Source organism: Micromesistius poutassou, assembly GCF_964030765.1.
Source record: "Micromesistius poutassou genome assembly, chromosome: 9".
In the NCBI taxonomy this organism is placed as follows: Eukaryota; Metazoa; Chordata; class Actinopteri; order Gadiformes; family Gadidae; genus Micromesistius; species Micromesistius poutassou.
In genome coordinates, this window is record NC_140279.1 from 3,590,546 (window position 1) to 3,603,518 (window position 12,973).

Genomic DNA, 12,973 nt, shown 5'->3' on the forward strand with positions numbered 1-12,973 from the left:
CTGAAATCGATCCTATGAACTAGTACTACTACCTAATTCACAAATGCAAAAATCATAAAAATACACATTTGGAATTACAACGTTGTAATTAAGAGTCTTAAGATTAACATTAAGAGTCTTAAGATTTATTTGAAACACATAATTTATCCCTATCTGCTGGATAATTAAATAGATGAATACATTCATGGTCATGTTCTCGATGACCACTGGGGCTGTTTATTTTGAAAGCTGTTAACGTAAATCCTAGTACATCCGGCCTGCTCAGTTGCCAGTTGGGAAAAGCGCCACTTAAACCAGGGGATACATGTGTTAGTACAATGCTCTAACAAGGCACTAAGATACATTACCAAGCAACATACGATATTGTTATGACATGGAGTCAGATAATTCCCAAAAAACGGTGACTCGAGTCACGAGGCGATCAACTAGGCAGTCTACAGTTAAAGGTGAGAGCTGATGTAGCTCACAGGGCTAACTCTCACTAGCGGCTCCATACATCCATCTCTTAAGTTTAACGTTACTTATAAATTGTTTGTGTTAATGTTGTATGTGTAGAACTTTCCTTAGTATCCGTGTGGTTATGCGCTGCTGGTCGATATAGTACGCACATTTCGTTTTTGCTTCCCGTTTTGTTACTTTCACTATCAGTCGTTGAAGCCAGAGCACCGATAAAGCGGACGAAGAGGGGGGTAGCATATGCAGCCCATGAAGCAGCTGAAAATGGTGAAAAAGAAACGAATAATGCATCTGGAGATACAGGTAGGGTTCCGATTGTATTTGCCTATTACCACTTATTATTATTAACTTGAGGCGTGCCTCCGGCTATCAGAGGCCATGCCGTAACTTGGTTGTGCTTAACTCAGGGTCCCCCGACAAGAAAAGACGTCTGGAGGAAAACGAAGTGATGGATGGCGATGAGGACGATTGTATGGATGTAGAACCAGAGGGACATCTGGAGAAACAGAAACTTCAAGAAAAGGGGTTGTCTCTTGATTCGCTTCATCCTAGTCAACAACCAGACTACCATACCTCACTCCTTATCGGTGAGTTAATTTGATTATCATTCTTTTAATTATATTTAAGCTAAAGTATTCTCTTCATGTTGTAATCCAAAAATATTTTTTAAAAGGTTCTGCACAAACGACTGGACAGTTGGAAGTCAACAGCATGACTCCTTCTGTGGTGTTGGAGCGTTTACAATCAGGTCATAAAGACCATCTAGGGGTGCTGAGAAACAAAGCAGGTAGGATTGCAACCACACATGAAAACAATAACTCTTGTAAAGTCACGTCCAAAGCATTTGATATATATTTAATGCCCTGCTTTTTAGTGGAATCATCAAGAAGCGAATGTGTGTCTTCTGCCAAATCTACATGTCCACTTGGCTTACAAGAGGACAGACCCCAGATTCAGAGCACCAAATCGAGAAGTACAGCAGATTATCAGAAGACTATGGCCAAGGCCAGGGCCTCTGGTAATCATCAATTCTGGATTGTGGTACTATGTATATGTTGTATCTGGAGGACGTTTACACAGACATGATGATTCCTTATAATCAAATTCTGCACAATTATTAGAGCATTCAAATGTTAGTGTGTACATTATTCTTGAGGCAAACTATTTCCAGAGGTTTTTTAATTCAGGTTATTTTTTATGGGTATTTTTGTGCTAAAAATGTATTGCAGTTTTTAATGTTTTTACACGTTACATTAAATGTTACTAGATCACTAACTGATATCAGTTAGCTGGCACTCTTGTATCATCCCCTTGTATCAATGAACTGTGCCCTGTCTCTAGGTGATCCCAGGGGTACCCCTTATGTCCCTGTCGGCTACTCCAAGTCTGGGGGATCTTACACACCACAACAGCATGTTAATAACATTCCTCTGCAGAAACAACTGGTTCAACGGAAGAATAAAGGTACTTTTCATTTGAATAATGCAGCAGGCGGACATGTTTTCTGTGCTGCTGTATATTGATAGGGGTTTTATATGTTTTGAAGGGGTAAAGAAATCTGCTATCAAACCTGCCACCGAGGTAATACATGGATCTTCTCCTCGAGGTGAGATATTAACCTTTTATATCCAAAATTATATGTGTACCACTTTTACATTTTGCCACCTTTTGTAGCTTTTGCCGAGCTAAAATGTATTCCGTCCCACTAGGTTTCTGTTGGTATTCAACAAGACTGGTGTGCCTCTTGCTGCTGAGTGCTGCTGTTCTTCTGGTGTACAAGACCCCTGCTCTCCACAAGCTCTCAGGTGATGGAGAGAACTTCAGTAAGAAAGTAAAGCTTGCTGAGTTTTCGGCCAAGTGGTCCGACCTCCAAAGCCAGTTCCCCGGCCAGCGTCTTGAACTGTGGAAGAGGAGCAGAATTCACCTGGAACGGCATCTCCAGACCGCCCAGCCCACGATGCCAGTCAGCCTCATCCTGGTCGCGGGCCGCAGGGCCGAGAGAACTATGAACTGCCTGGCCCGAGGGCTGGCGGCTGCCTTCTCCGCCGCCCACAACGCCTCCGTGCTCCACATCGACGGAGCCGCCACTGCCGGCCGGGACAGCAACCGGGTCAAGCTGGACATCGACAGCGAGCTGCGGGGAGCATTTGGAGGAGGAGGCGACCGGCCCGCCGCCGTCATCCACCGCTTGGAGGAGCTGCCGCCGGGCGCCACGCTCATCTTCTACCGCTACTGCGACCACGAGAATGCGGCCTACAAGCAGGTGTTCCTTGTCTTCACTGTGCTTCTGCCCCAGGACCACCTGGAGACTCAACAAAGTCTGAAGGAGGTGGAGGAAATCGTGCAGGATTACATCGCAGAAAGGTTTGTGGGTTCGGGCAGCCTGGCGTCGTTTGACCGCATGGATGCGGACAAGCTGAGCGGCCTCTGGAGCCGCATCTCACACCTCATCCTGCCTGTGGCGGCAGAGAGCCAGGTGGAGCTGAACGGCTGTGGGCTATCTCAAGAGTAGGAGGCCCCTTCAGAACAGGCTTAGTCCCCGCCTACAGCCTAAAGGAACTATGGGACAGAGCAGTACGCTGGCGTTGTCTGGGGCAGAGATCTGCCACACGCGCCAATGGTTGCAAAGCAATAGTCCAATTCAGCCATGCAGCACTCAAATCCATGTCGTACAACTAACGTGGTTAATGGATACAATCAATTAATTACATATGCATACATTTGGCCAGTCATGGCAAATGCATGAAATAACATGCAATGCAAAAATTTAAATTAGTCTATTTGTCAACATCTTTGGTAAGGGACTGCACTTCATACCTGAAGAAGCTTGTAGGTGGTATTACAGTAAGTACATTCTCCAAGATTCTTTTCTCCTTTAGAAAAACTATCGTTCTTGGCTGTTTTTATGTAAATATTGTTATATTGTGTACACGATTGATATTGTACTATATTCCTCCATGCTTTATTTTTGTATCAATACGTCACTGGCTTACATTGAGGGATTTTAAAACTATCATTATGATGCTATAATAATTGTTAATTATTCATTTCTGATAGGTTTTATGTCTTTCTGTGCTGGATTTTTAAAGATATATTGAATGCAATGGTTATTCCTCACATCCCTCCAGAGAACACTGAAGTGACCCTCCCCATTGTTCTGTTTATGAAAAGTCTACTTTTGAGTCCCTGGTAGGACATGAAGAGCCTCCAAAGAAATATATTGAAAAATATAAAACTATTTAACAGCCAGGTAGTCACAAATGGTGCCTTACATTTGCGTGCATGGGGGGTGGTGTGGTCTCCTAACATGTTCTTCATCACTGGGCAAAAATAATTTAACCACTTAATTGTAACTGCAACCCATCCCATCCCCCAACCTTAATATTACATAATTCACTTCAATGATCGGTGAGACATTTCTCTTGTCATAAGAATACCTATTTTGAATCAATAAAGATATTTTGATACGTATTTGATTTCTGTTGAACCCAAGTACTTTTTGCAAATACACATTGTCGAGTGGTTTTTAGCTTAGGAGATATGCAACCAAATTTATTTATACTTAATTGATACAATACAAAATGAATTTAGTTGTATTTAATCTTTTTATGTTATTTTTTTAAAGCAATATCTTGAATTTCTTATGTCTGATAATTTCCGATATTACTTTAAAAAGCTGTTGGTAAAGATGGATGTAGTGGAATGGCATAACCGCCGTATCACATATCTGATGTCTAACAATAAGCTGGCTCAAAATGATGACAGGAGATATTTATTTGAAATGCAGGGGCATATAGACAAATCTAGCATATAGCCCTAGATTGCCAAAACAAAACCATATTTTTGCTAACACTGGCATCTTACATTTAACAAAACCCAGAAGCTTCACCAGCACTGAGTTAACCCGTAATGGCATGAACAAATTGTTATTATATTATTCATCAACTCAACAGAACAAAAATCTTATATTATACTAGATGTCATCTCAAAATCAGAAATGTAATGAATAACTGCCTCATAATAATGAATGAAGAAATGGAAGTGGAAATGAAATGAAAATGGTTGAATGAAGTTATTATGAATGAATAAATTATGTTTCATTCTGAAACTAGATTTCTACAGTAACAAATATCAGAAGCAAGGAAACATGTGAACAATCAAAGCAATAGCGAATGCTATATTTCCAAGGTTAAAGATGATGACTGTGCTCTGAAAGTTGAAAAAGAGATTATCAATAGGTCTATATCTACAAGCAATTTGAGAGTTAAATACAATGAACATGAGTCATTGATGCATGTGTTACATTTGTCAAATCTCAATAAGGTATGAAGCAAAGGCCCTTTACCTTTCTACATCTGTTACCAGCATAATCATTTCCTGCAACAAACAAAAGGTGACAGAGCAGGTTCAGTTGAATCCCTCGTGGAATGTGTCATATTAAAAGCACAAAAATAGAATGACTAACCTCTTCGATTTCTTTGTGTCTTTTTTTTGAACACACAAATAATCAATAGGAAAATTAGGAAGAAGAGGAACCTCCATGCAGTATAACCAGCCATTACTCCCAGAAGCAAGAGGCTGTCACAGCAAATCTTCCAAACATCACTCTCCTTGATCTTCCAAAGACACAGGAATATTGCAGCGACTGCATGTGGGAAAGAAGTGATGAAAACCACATTACAAAGACGAGAAAGACAGTGAAAATAGAAAAGCAACAGTATTTTCAGTAATCTGGTATATCTGAGATATAGGCCGGGGGGATGTTTTGTTACTTACGGAGGAGAACCTCGTGAAGGATAGTGACCACTTGGGTAACACAATCATGAATTTGTTTCCTTGCGACAGAAAAAAGGAAATGTCACAAGAATCTTAAATGAATCTTATTTTCGAAGTGTACTTATTGTAAGTCGCTTTGGATAAAAGCGTCTGCTAAATGCCCAAAATGTAAATGTAAATGATTGACAGAAATGACTTACAATTCATGACTGGGTCCAAAGGCCAAAGAAGCCATTAACAAGCTATAACCTATAAGACTAGTTAACAGCACAACAGACACCAATGCAATGGGAGGGACCTAGACACACACACACACACGCACACACACACACACACACACACCAAAATTGGTACACCACCAGTCCAATATAATTCAGTGAGATCTATTTTTTTAAATTTTATAAATATGTCTTGGCACTTACACAGCCAGAGTCCCACAAACAAAGCAAAATCAACGATATGCTCTCGGCTGCCAGAGAGAGAGTCCTCTGCAAAATCCTGAATATCTTAAGACAAAGAAGATTGGATATTTGCCACAGTGCAACCATGTTGACACTATGTTCTTCTAGTTGGGAATGATTTACCTTGATGGTTGGTGGCTGTAGGAAGCCATGCTGGGAGAGAGCAGGAGAAAGAAACATTTACATGAAGTCAGATATATCAGTCACTCACATGGTTGCATGGATCAGTGATAAAGTGCCTTTAAACTAGGGAAGCCAATTTGGAGAAAACAGGCAGAGTAAGGATTTTGCATCCCACAGGCCTCCCTCCAAAGCCACTCCCCCAAAACACATCACTAGCTTGCTAGCTTTAGCCATAGGTAGGCCAAGCCATTTAGAAGCCAGAAGACTCATTAATGAGTGCACAGGCACAGTTCACGCAGGTAGCTGGGTGGGTAGGTTGACAGACAGGTAGGCCATCCAATCATTTCATTCAATTAAATAATTGGACGGGCTTATTACAGGCCTGTGACAGCCACAGATTCTAACCCCATTTTATTTTTCGATTGCTGTCGGAATATCAAGAGAATTTATACAAATATGACATATTCTCATATTTGTTTAAATTCTTAAGCAATTAAGTGCTTTAAAAATAAATACATACCCTATCTATAGAAAGATATGAATTATTATTCATATTATTTTATTATATGAATTTTATTATATGAATGAACAAAACATACCCCATTAATTGTGATGCTGCAGATCAGGGGCACCACAGCCTGATAAAGCTGAAGTGGAGTAAACCGACAGAGGGAGAGACATCAAGTATCATCGAGTATCAAGAGTGAAAGAAAGAACCATCCATGTGCTCAGTGCTGCATGATATTAGCAAAGTCTATGTTTTGCAGATTTATCTGCTGAATTCTGTCAAAGAAAAAAAAAATCAAACCCTTGACGTCCGATTGTCTGATGGCTGCCCGGGATCAGGAGTGCTGCTGGTACTCTCAGGAGCTGAAGTTGAACCTGCAGATCAGAGTACATACAACCTTCTTGTAATTGCACAAGTACCTATGCTTTTGTAAATTGTTCCCTTAACGTTTGATTGCAATTGGTGTTTCACAATATTTTAGATTTGGTTTTATTTAGGATATGAACAGGTTATATAAACAGGTTGTGAGAGTGTGCTTTAATTGTCACTTGAGTGACACCGCTGTTACCCTGCAACAACCTTTGATACATGGCGTTAAAATGCAATGAGTGATGTGAAATTAATGATTTTATTCAGTTTAAATAGTTAGTAGATAGTTAATAGTTTGTGATTGTGTAGATTTAAGAGCTAGGTATATATTTTGAGTGTCACTTTTAAAAATGCATCAGTGATCCATCAGCTATTATTGTGTATAATGCTCTGTGAGAATATGAGTTCTGGCTGCCTCTTTACATGAGACACACTTGATGTTAATTGACCTCTCCCTGGTCATTTCTGACCTTGCCTCTCATCCCTCATTGGTTCAGGGTATCCATCTGACCTGTCAATCAAATGCGAGACCTCTGAAGAATAAGTCCCGCCTCCGGCACTCCGGTTCCCTCGGTCAAATGTCAAGTAGTAAACGATTATAAATGCTATTTTAACGGCCAAAATCCCAGTCGAAACTAGATGGAAAAAGTGTGTAGTTCAAAATGTAACACAGCTTTTACTTCTTCGCCACCTTCAGAGTTTGTTATGTACGATCATTCAAAAACCCCATGTTATTTCCCATAGACATTTGACTGAATAAGTCCCGCCTTGGAGGCGGGACTTATTCTTCAGAGGTCTATAGCTCCTCCACAGGTTTTTTCAAACACTTTTCAATGGATAAATGAGCAGGGAGGGAGCACTAGTTATGAGGCAACCCATTTGGACTGTACCGGCGTTAATAGAGAACGATGAGAGCTTTAAAATTTGTTAAAAATATATATAATTTTGTATCAAAAAGCCTTCGGTAGTACTTCAGAATCAACATCATGAGTTGATTATGCCCAAAGTACATGGTCACAATAGCAAAACAATAGCAATTCACAATGGTTTTACTAAAAGCAAAAATGCTACAACCTTATGAAAAAAAAAAAATCATATGTGCGCTATTTGATGACAAAATAGCCATCAAGTATACTCCATGAACCAATAATCAAGCTAATATAATAGATAGGCCTACACAGCATCTGTAAGGTGCCAGTTGATGTGGTAAAAGGTCTAGATTGTGTACTGAGTAAACTAACTAACTAGTTTGTTCAAATTGTTGTTCATTAAACATACTACTTGGTTGAGTACTTTTTTGTGTTCTTGTACTTGGTTGAGCACCGGCTGCGGTATTTGATTGTGAACTAGGTATAGTACTTGGTTGTGTACTAAATGTAGTCACTTGTTGTATAGTACTTGGTTGTTTACTATGTGTAGCCATTTGTTGTGTAGAACTTGGTTGTGTACTATGTTTAGTAATTGGTTGTGTACTATGTACTTGGTTGAGTAATCTGTGTAGTCATTTGCTGTATATTTCTTGGTTGTATATTATTTTTAGTAATTGGTTGTGTACCAAGAGTAGTCATTTGTTGTGTAGAACTTGGCTGGGTACTATTTGTAGTAACCGGTTGAGTACTCTGTGTAGTAATTGGTTGTGTACTCTGTGTAGTACTTGGTTGAGTTACATTTGTAGTAATTCGGTCTGTACTATATGTAGTACTTGGTTGAGTTATCTTTGTACTATTTGGATGTGTACTTTGTGTAGTACTTTGTTGTGTACCATGTGTAGTAATTAGTTGTATAGTACTTGTTTGTGTACAGAGTATAGTCGTTGATTGCGCAATAAGTGTACTCATTTGTTGTATAGTACTTGGTTGAGTACTATGTTTAGTAATTGGTTGTGTCCTTTCTGCAGTACTTGGTTGGGTACTTTGTGTAGAGTTATATTGTAGCAAGTAATTGGTTCTGTACTATGTGTTCTACTTGGTTGTGTACCAAGTGTAGTATTTTTTTGTGTAGAACTTGGTTGTGTACTTTGTTTAATAATTGGTTGTACGGTACTTTCTGCAGTACTTGGTTGGGTACTTTGTGCAGTATTTGGTTGAGTTCTATTCATAGTAATTGGTTGTGTACTATGTGTTGTACTTGGTTGTGTACTAAGTTGATTAATTTGTTGTATAGTACTTGGTTGTGCACTATGTGTAGTTATTTGTTGTATTGTACTTGGTTGTGGACTATGTGTAGTTATTTGTTGTATTGTACTTGGTTGTGGACTGGTTGAGTTGGTTGAGTAAAATGTGTAGTATTTGGTTGTGTACTTTGTGTAGTACTTTGTTGTGTACCATGTGTAGTAATTAGTTGTATAGTACTTGGTTGTGTACAGAGTATAGTCGTTGATTGCGCAATAAGTGTACTCATTTCTTGTATAGTACTTGGTTGAGTACTATGTTTAGTAATTGGTTGTGTCCTTTCTGCAGTACTTGGTTGGGTACTTTGTGTAGTACTTGGTTGAGTTATATTGTAGTAAGTAATTGGTTCTGTACTATGTGTTCTACTTTGTTGTGTACCAAGTGTAGTTATTTGTTGTGTAGAACTTGGTTGTTTACTATGTTTAGTAATTGGTTGTACGGTACTTTGTGCAGTATTTGGTTGAGTTCTATTCATAGTAATTGGTTGTGTACGATGTGTTGTACTTGGTTGTGTACTAAGTTGAGTAATTTTTTGTATAGTACTTGGTTGTGTACTGAGTATGGTCATTGACTGTGTATTAAGTGTAGTTATTTGTTGTAAAGAACTTGGTTGTGTACTATGTGTAGTTATTTGTTGTATGGTACTTGGTTGTGTACCAAGTGTAGTAATTAGTTATGTAGAACTTGGTTGAGTACTATGTGTAGTAATTAGTTGTGTACTTGTACTTGGTTGAGCACCGGCTGTGGTAGTTGATTGTGAACTACGTCTAGTACTTGGTTGTGTTGTATCTGTAGTTATTTGTTGTAAAGTACTTGGTTGCGTACTATGTGTAGTAATTGGTTGAATAGTACTTGGTTGTGTACCAAGTGTAGTAATTTGTTGTGTAGAACTTGGTTGAGTACTAAGTGCAGTAACGGGTTGTGTACCTTGTGTAGTACTTGGATTTGTACCAAGTGTAGTAGTGAGTTGTACAGTGCTTGGTTGTGTCGCAAGTATGGTAGTTGATTGTGTACCAAGTGTAGTACTTGTTTGGGCTGTACTTGGTTGTTCTGTACTTGGTTGTCCTGTACTTGTTTGGGCTGTACTTGGTTGTCCTGTACTTGTTTGGGCTGTACTTGGTTGTCCTGTACTTGTTTGGGCTGTACTTGGTTGTTCTGTACTGGGCTTGGAAGTTATTGTTGTAGTTGATGGCTGTGTTGTTGAAGCTGGTGTCTCTATAGTGACATTCACTGGTCTCCAAAATGTGGTGAAATCTTCAACAAATGTGGCTCTGAAACACACACACACACACACACACACACACACACACACACACACACACACACACACACACACACACACACTGTACTTACATTATAAGGGTAGGCTAATTGATTAAAGTGTATGAAATAACAGCATGGACCTTTACCGTAAAAAGAATGGAGAAGATCCAATTTCCTTTGCTTGCCATTTAACTTTAACAAAAGTCTTTGGAACGTTTGTATTTTGAGTAACAGCAGAATCCTAAACAAAGATAAATTTAATTCAACAAAAGGCTAAACCAGGCCTAAAGTCACTGCTGTAATTATATGACCTATAGGCCTACATGTAGACATTATTTTCATTCAGTAAAGAAAATAGGTTGGGAGTAGCACCTTACCACAATGCCATTGCAAGCCAAGCCAGTACTTCTAGAATCGAACTCAACGAAACGTCCCATGGCAAGTTCACTCACTGATTTCCGGACCTCCACCATAAACCCTGTAAATTTTCGAGCAGCAGCTGACTGGCTTCCTAGCATCACTATACAAATACAGATTGAAGGGATCAGAGATCAGATACATTGAGAAAAAATTATATGTAGGCTATACCCCGCTTAAAAGAAAATGACCACTATTCATATAGGCCTACCGGTAATTGACTCCCCCTCACCGGCGATGGCATTGATCTCAAAAGGTTGTTCGGTGTCCTGTGGGGGAAAAGTTGTGCCTTGACGGCTTGGATGTTCAGGCAACAGGGAATCGCAAGACTGAAGAAATCCCCCACTGCTAAAGGCCATCACGCCATGTGTGGCGATCTGAAGGCCAACCAAAAGGCAGACGAACCCGTGGAGGGTACCCATCTAGAAAGGAAACCCTGAAACAAAAGAAACCTGGACTAGCATCATGATGATTTAATTTTAAACAGTTGTATGTCTCAGGCATCCACACAGGTTGTGGAGGCTGTGTACCACAGATTTCCCACAGATGGCGCCAGGAAGAGCATTGGTGACAGCCAATCAAGGGAAATACGGAACACCTGAGGAGCAGGGGGGAAGCATGCTTCAAAAGGCAGGCTTCCACACTCATTCAGGGCTCTCCTGGTTCGTGTATGCAGAGAGACCAGTCGTCAGGGGTGAGGTGTTGCCACCCTGAAGAACAAGACTGTAGATTCCTCCAAAGATGTTTTTTGTTCTATTTAGTAGTAAAATACTATCTGTTTGGTTTTGATTAAAAGTGCCGTGTTGGCTTTGTAACATATTTCAGCCATAATATTCTCCCATAGCCACAATACTGAGTAAACATAACATAAGCTGTAAGACTTGCGCATAGCCACAACCAGGCAGCAGCTGATCATACATAGATGAAGGGGGCGGGCGGGCTGGACTAAAATATAACAGCTTGAACTAAAACTCGATTTGTGGGCTGTTTGGGACGAGGCGGTTCACTCTAGCGGAGCCGGGTTGCCACAGTAGAAGAAGACAAGCAGTAGTATAGCCCTATAATATAATAGCCTATAACTTTATTTGTAAATCCCCTTTCCAAAGCAGGTTACAAAGTAGCCTACTTTATACAGCACATAATAAACCCCCCAAAATAAAAAAGATTCTGTCTTACCTGAAGCAGTTAAATGTAAATGAGCTTACTGTTAAAGATAGCCGCTAGTAATCAACCCAACGACGCGATGAACAATATATCTCTGACCGGTATTAGATGGCAGTTGTACTTATATGAAACCACTTTGTTTTTGTTTCAACCTTTGTACACACCCAGGCGTGGCATTGCGTAGGTGTTTCCAAAGATTTTCTGATATGATGGAGAATAAATTGTGACATGCCACTGTCCTCTGTTGGACTTCTGTGGTACTGAAATCCTAATACAACCCTTGAGCAAGTGCTTCTATGATGTACTCAATACATCACAAACTGTAGTATTTGTTTGATATAAGTCTCATATCTTATTTCCATTAAATCCATGTTCATGCTTCCCTTATTTTCAACTGCCTAATAACTTGCGTAGAATAATTTGTGTACTTGTTAGTGCACCTGCTTGAACCACACATGCATGTTTCAACTGTAGTTTCCAATGTGACTGCTTCCTGATAATAGTGCTGTTGTTTATGAGGTAAACAATGGGGTAAATAACACAGGTTTCACACCAATCTCATCAAAAAAGCATACTTTCAACTCAGTTAAGTAGAGGATACAGCAAGAGATGGCATTAGGCCTATATATGTTACATTTTTATTAGGAACAGGGTCCCTCTTAAAATATATTTTATTTTTATGATATGAATATTGTAATGACGTGGTCGCTGTGTTCAGTGGGCCGCAAGGGATCCTGGGGGGGTTCGGACTATAGCTAGTTGGACCTTTGGCGCCCTCCTGGGTCCACCTCGGTGACGGTGTCTATCCCAAAGACGTCCTGACCCGGTCGCGGGAGATTTTAATTGGGTCGCCAATTAAATGTATATAAAAAAATTAAAAATCAAAATTATATATATATATATATATATATATATATATATATATATATATATATATATATATATATTTTTTTTTTTTTATTCCAGTAATGCAGAAATAGACTGAACGGACCTGATATGCGTGTTGCAATCTCCTCTTGTACTTGACTGGAAAGCAATGCTAAAAAGCAAGCAGGCCCACCTATCACATTAGCCAGGTAAATAGCACATGATGTGCCTAATGAGAGCTGACGTACAATAGACCTGATGTTTATACTGTGAATACTGTAATGAAGAATTTGTGTGAAGGCAGGGTGGTGACTGTCTTGTGTGGGGGGGGGGGAGGGTCCGAAGAGCCGGTTGCATTAATTAACGCACTCATTAATGTCGCACCGGATCACTGATGA

General features: G+C 39.7%; 2 protein-coding genes across 2 annotated transcripts; one reads left to right on the forward strand and one right to left on the reverse strand.

Moving 5' to 3' along the window:
- Positions 1-241: 241 nt before the first annotated feature.
- Positions 242-3,927, forward strand: LOC311352637 (uncharacterized protein). The gene is made up of 8 exons (XM_084472424.1): positions 242-446; positions 649-759; positions 864-1,043; positions 1,130-1,243; positions 1,331-1,474; positions 1,798-1,920; positions 2,003-2,062; positions 2,166-3,927. The coding sequence occupies exons 1-8, from the start codon at positions 374-376 to the stop codon at positions 2,966-2,968; spliced, it is 1,608 nt and encodes a 535-aa protein (XP_084328550.1). The 5' UTR covers positions 242-373; the 3' UTR covers positions 2,969-3,927.
- Positions 3,928-3,984: 57 nt separating this feature from the next.
- LOC311353614 (uncharacterized protein) lies at positions 3,985-10,645 on the reverse strand (the record flags this gene model as incomplete). The annotated part of the gene is made up of 12 exons (XM_084473524.1): positions 3,985-4,665; positions 4,802-4,833; positions 4,922-5,101; positions 5,233-5,291; positions 5,433-5,530; positions 5,655-5,738; positions 5,817-5,846; positions 6,416-6,463; positions 6,625-6,698; positions 9,792-10,135; positions 10,274-10,368; positions 10,505-10,645. The coding sequence occupies 12 exons, from the start codon at positions 10,643-10,645 to the stop codon at positions 4,588-4,590; spliced, it is 1,263 nt and encodes a 420-aa protein (XP_084329650.1). The 3' UTR covers positions 3,985-4,587.
- Positions 10,646-12,973: the final 2,328 nt, after the last annotated feature.

Bases quoted from the DNA above. Each gene is read 5' to 3' on its own strand.
- LOC311352637 (XM_084472424.1), top strand. From the start codon at position 374: ATGGAGTCAGATAATTCCCAAAAAACGGTGACTCGAGTCACGAGGCGA. The intron at 447-648 runs GTGAGAGCTGAT...TTTCACTATCAG, and splicing joins TAGGCAGTCTACAGTTAAAG to TCGTTGAAGCCAGAGCACCG. The intron at 1,921-2,002 runs GTACTTTTCATT...TATGTTTTGAAG, and splicing joins GGTTCAACGGAAGAATAAAG to GGGTAAAGAAATCTGCTATC.